We start from the raw sequence: 4,899 nt of genomic DNA on the forward strand, positions 1-4,899 counted from the left end.
ACATATCACAGTTAATGCCACGCAATACCCCACACTGGTCACTTGAACAATATATAGACTTTGCTCTGCGAATGAGTGGCTCTGCCTTCACCGTGGGTGTCGTGGAGGAGGAACACAGCACCTCTCCAAAGTCTTCAGTCGTCATGCCTACCAAGTCTGAACCTGCTCACGTCATGCCTGCTACTCCAAAGCCTGCTAACGTCATGTCTGTCAAGCCACAGCCTGCTCACGTCATGTCTGCTATGCCAAAGCCTGCTAACGTCATGCCTGCTATGCCAAAGCCTGCTCACATCATGTCTGTCAAGCCAGAGCCTGCTAACGCCATGTCTGCTACTCCAAGACCTGCTCCCATCATGCCAGGGCTTGCTCAAGTCATGCCTGCCAAGCCAGCGCCTCTTCATGTCATGTCAGCCAAGCCAGAGCATTCTCCTGTCATGTCTGCTATGCCAAGTCCTCTTCACGTCACGTCTGCCAAGCCAGAGTCTGCTCACGTTAAGCCTGATTCCCCGGCCAAGATGGCCACCACACTTGATTCCCCGGCCAAGATGGCTGCCATGCCTGAGCCTCTCCACATCCCAGCTGTCACCAAGATTTCCCCTAAGGATTTTTTTTGGGGGGGCTATAGTACCCAAGCCCCTGCAAATGCGGAGCTTGGGCGGGGACTGAAAAGACTGATTGCTAGTGTGATGGACCCACCACTGATGTCAGTGCGCTCCTGTCACGGCCACAGAGGCCGTTCACAAACTCACTGTCTGTCCTGCCACGGCCAAGGAGGCCGTTCATGAACTCACTGTTTGCCCTGTCACGGCCACAGAGGTCGTTCACGAACTCACTGCCTGCCCTGCTACGGCCAAGGAGGCCGCTCACGAACTCACAGTCTGCCCTGTCATGACTAAGAAGGCCGTCCATGAATTCACTGTCTGCCCTGTCATGACTATGGAGGCCGTCCATGAATTCACTGCCTGTCCTGTTACGGCCAAGGAGGCCGTTCATGAACTCACTGTATGTCCTGCCACGGCCAAGGAGGCCGTTCATGAACTCACTGTCTGTCCTGTCACAGCCATGGAGGCCGCTCACGATCTCACAGTCTGCCCTGTCATGACTAAGAAGGCCGTTCATGAACTCACTGTCTGCTCTGTCACGGCCACAGAGGCCATTCACGAACTCACAGACTGTCTTGTCATGTGACCCTCTGTTTGCTATAAGTAGCCATGACCTTGCCTTTGTTCCTTGTCGTGTATTGAATGTATTTATCCTGCTGTCGGTTAGTGTTTAGGTCATAGTCAAGTCCAGTCTGTTCAAGTCAAGTCATGTCAAGTCTGTTAATTGTTTGGATTCTGGATCACTTTGTAAATAAAGCTGCACTTGGGTTCATCTTCAACTCGCCTTCAGTGGACTGATCATTACATATAAGCACAGAGTGTCTCATGGTGAACTTGTTTTCTTAAACAGAAAAAAGATGACCTCCAGCCGTAGGCATCATCTGAAGGTAACACACATTTTTACTGTAATTTCATAAAGTACAGATTTGAAATGTAAAATCTGGCTAATATGACTACATTTAAAAATGTTTTGAAAAGTATATTGTTTATCAATCTGTGTCGTCAGAGCCTGGTGCCTTCAATCTACTGGATGCTGAAGCCAAGCAGCTTGCTGTTGATAAGGAGGCTTACATGAACGAACACAGCCCTGCTCTCGATCTGCCTGGATCCACACAAGAGCTGCAGGTGCCAATGCTATAATAGTAATAGTAATAATAATAACAATAATAATTTTAATAAACATTGTTAAATAACAATTATATTGTATTCATTACCATATCAATACTATTGTATTGGTTTTCACCTTTTTTGTAGTATTGTGTATTATGTTATGTATTACATGTGTGTATTAGAGGCACACATACATATACAATCATATATAATCAAATGACAATGTATTACTATACATTTAATAAATATAATTACATAATTTATTTGTAATTTATATATATATTATAATTATATAATAGATAACACAAGGCTTACAATTATATATATTATTGATTAATAATATTGTGATTGTTTTAACAACAACATATTAATATACATTATTTTAGTATCATTTAGATACTTTTATAATTTTTATTAATATTTTGAATTGTTTTTATTTTTATATTTTCCTTTTTCATTTTCATTTCAGTTAAAGTATTAGTAATGTTGTTGTGTTTTTGTCATTTGTAGTTTATGTATGTTTATATAGGTTTTAATTCATATTTAAATTTTAGTTATGTTCAGTATTTTATTACATGAAGTTAAACTAAATAAATAAATGTTAAACTAACAATGAATGTTAAACTAGCTGAAATAAAAAAAAATTGATGATATAGATAGATAGATAGATAGATAGATATAGATAGATATAGATATAGATAGAGATAGATAGAGATAGAGATAGAGATAGATAGATAGATAGATAGATAGATCAAATTAGATAGATAGATAGAAAGATCAAATTAGATAGATAGATAGAATATCATGTATCATCTTGTTTTGGCCTTCCAGGAGCTGTGCAAGAAGCTTCACCAACAGATCGACCAGGTTGATGAGGAGAGATATGACTTGGATGCAAAGGTTGCCAAGTCAGACAAGGAGGTAAAGATCGCGACACCTCAGTGTTGTCGTATGTTCTGTGATTCATCGATTTGAGTGTTGTTATTAATAAATATTGGGTTGTCTGAGCTCCATTTTGACTGTGGTTTAATGCGTTTCTAGATTGAGGATCTGAAGATCAAGGTGGTCGACCTGAAGGGCAAGTTCAAGAAACCTGCACTAAAGAAAGTGTGCATGTCTGCTGATGCTATGCTTCAGGCTCTGCTGGGCTCCAAACACAAGGTCTCCATGGACCTGAGAGCCAACCTCAAACAAGTCAAGAAGGAGGTCAAAGAGGAGGTGGGATGCAGATTCAGAAATGTTTCTTGTCTCTGCTTGGCCACGTTACCCATTTCATGGGAAAATCTCCAAGTGGAATGTATTTGGCCTGGACCCTCTTGTCAGCACGCTGTGCTCATGTCTGATGTTTTGTGTTTCCACAGTCTGCAGAACAAGTCGGCGACTGGCGTAAGAACATCGAGGATAAGGCTGGTATGGATGGCAGGAAGAAGATGTTTGAGTCCGAGGCTTAAGATGTATTGTGGTTATTCTCCCATATGTCTTAAAATTTCTCTGCCAAACATCTTTCTATCCTGTGAACCTCCCGTTCCAAGAAAAATATTTTTCCCGGACTGTTTTGCACATTGTACATTGTCCCAGTGTTGAATGGCATGGCATTAACGATTTGTGTATACATATGTATTTGCCTTTGTGTTTTTGAGCGTTGCAGCACTCCTGAACAGCTAATTATATTACCACGTACACTAATGCTTTGGGTCTGGAAGATTTAATTTTTTTAGAAGACTCCTATGCTCACCAAGGCTGGATTTATGTGATTAAATATGCAGTAAAAACAATATTTTTGTGAAATATTATCTGAATTTCAAATAACAGTTTTCTGTTGTAATATAATATATAAATGTAATTTATTGCTGTGATCAAAGCTGAATTTTCAGCATCTTTACTCCAGTCTTCAGTGCCACATGATCTTCAGAAATCATTCTAATATGCTGATTTGCTGCAAACATTTCTGAATATTATCAATGTAGGAAACGGTTGAGCTGCTTCATATTTTTGTGGAAACTGTGATACATTTTTTTTCAGGATTCTTTGATGAATAGAAAGTTTAATTTTTGATTTAAAATAGAAACATTAGAAATGTGTTAATATAGCAATTTTGTCTGCAGTAAGTTTACATTTGATGAAAGAGACTCAAAGGCATAAAGGAAGATTTAAATTACGGTATTAAAAAAGTTATTATAATAAACAACTTACACTGAAGTAGTCCCACGATACAGTAATAGTGTCATATGGTAATACCATGGTACTTTTTTATGAAATTTTACTAAATGATTCCAGTACCATATTCATGTACCATTTCATTTACAAGGTCCCATTGGAAAATACCATGGTAATACCATAGTACCATGCCCCAAAAAATAAAACATGGTAGTTATGTGGTATATTTCTTAGTTAATTTCACTTTGGTAAACATTAGTGAAAATACTCTAATCAAGGATGTAAAACATTGATGGCTGAAACAGCTGGTTATTAATATGGCAAACCATGGAATTTGTATTACCTTGAAATTAAATTGAACTACCATGGTACAGTTAATAACGTCCAAAAACATTCTCTTTGCTATAATGTTTGATTCTCTAACTGATTATAAACCTTTGAAATGCATGCTGCATGTACACAATAATTTATCATAACATAATATAACAAAGTATGCTTTGTTTTAGTATTATTAATGGGTTTATTATTGTGAATCCCAGTTTTCTTTGTAAAACATGAGACTTTTCAATGAGAACTTCCAACATATTTAGATTTAAAAAAATCTACCCATCTCAATCATCCCAGCTGTTCCTACTACTTACAAATATATCGGGCCTGACCATTTCATTTTTCACAAAGACAACACAGGAACCCCCCAGCACTCTCACTACGGGACCCTGAACCATTTCAGGCTTGCACTTTCACACCCAGCCCACCCATCAGCTCCTCTTTCTGAATCCAGGGCTCTCATCGCCTCCATGTAAGGTCAAGCCGGTCTAGATTTAATCGCTTGTGTGGTCCGGCCATGTTCAGGGACCGTCTTAGATTTCTCCAAGGAGCTCAAGTGTTGAACTGCGAGGAGCTGACTTGCTAAGTATATCTCCTGACCCCACTGCACCAAAAGCAAGAAGATGTCAAACTATGCTGAGGGCACATAATTTCCACAGGCACTTAGACAGACACCCTGAAACCTAAAACAAGGCTTATAACA

General features: G+C 39.2%; 1 protein-coding gene across 1 annotated transcript; it reads left to right on the plus strand.

Moving 5' to 3' along the window:
- The first annotated feature begins 293 nt into the window (after positions 1–293).
- LOC107675443 (troponin I, fast skeletal muscle-like) lies at positions 294–3,296 on the plus strand. The gene is made up of 6 exons (XM_016469789.1): positions 294–481; positions 1,453–1,489; positions 1,581–1,727; positions 2,544–2,633; positions 2,754–2,930; positions 3,074–3,296. Exons 1-6 carry the CDS (start codon positions 294–296, stop codon positions 3,161–3,163), a joined length of 729 nt encoding a protein of 242 aa, XP_016325275.1. The 3' UTR covers positions 3,164–3,296.
- The last annotated feature ends 1,603 nt before the right edge of the window (positions 3,297–4,899 follow it).

Source organism: Sinocyclocheilus anshuiensis, unplaced genomic scaffold (genome assembly GCF_001515605.1).
Source record: "Sinocyclocheilus anshuiensis isolate Anshui unplaced genomic scaffold, SAMN03320099.WGS_v1.1 scaffold1270, whole genome shotgun sequence".
Lineage (NCBI taxonomy): Eukaryota > Metazoa > Chordata > Actinopteri > Cypriniformes > Cyprinidae > Sinocyclocheilus > Sinocyclocheilus anshuiensis.

Bases quoted from the DNA above. Each gene is read 5' to 3' on its own strand.
- LOC107675443 (XM_016469789.1), top strand. From the start codon at position 294: ATGTCTGTCAAGCCAGAGCCTGCTAACGCCATGTCTGCTACTCCAAGA. The intron at 482-1,452 runs GTCTGCTCACGT...TTTCTTAAACAG, and splicing joins GTCACGTCTGCCAAGCCAGA to AAAAAAGATGACCTCCAGCC. The intron at 1,490-1,580 runs GTAACACACATT...TGTTTTGAAAAG, and splicing joins GCCGTAGGCATCATCTGAAG to TATATTGTTTATCAATCTGT.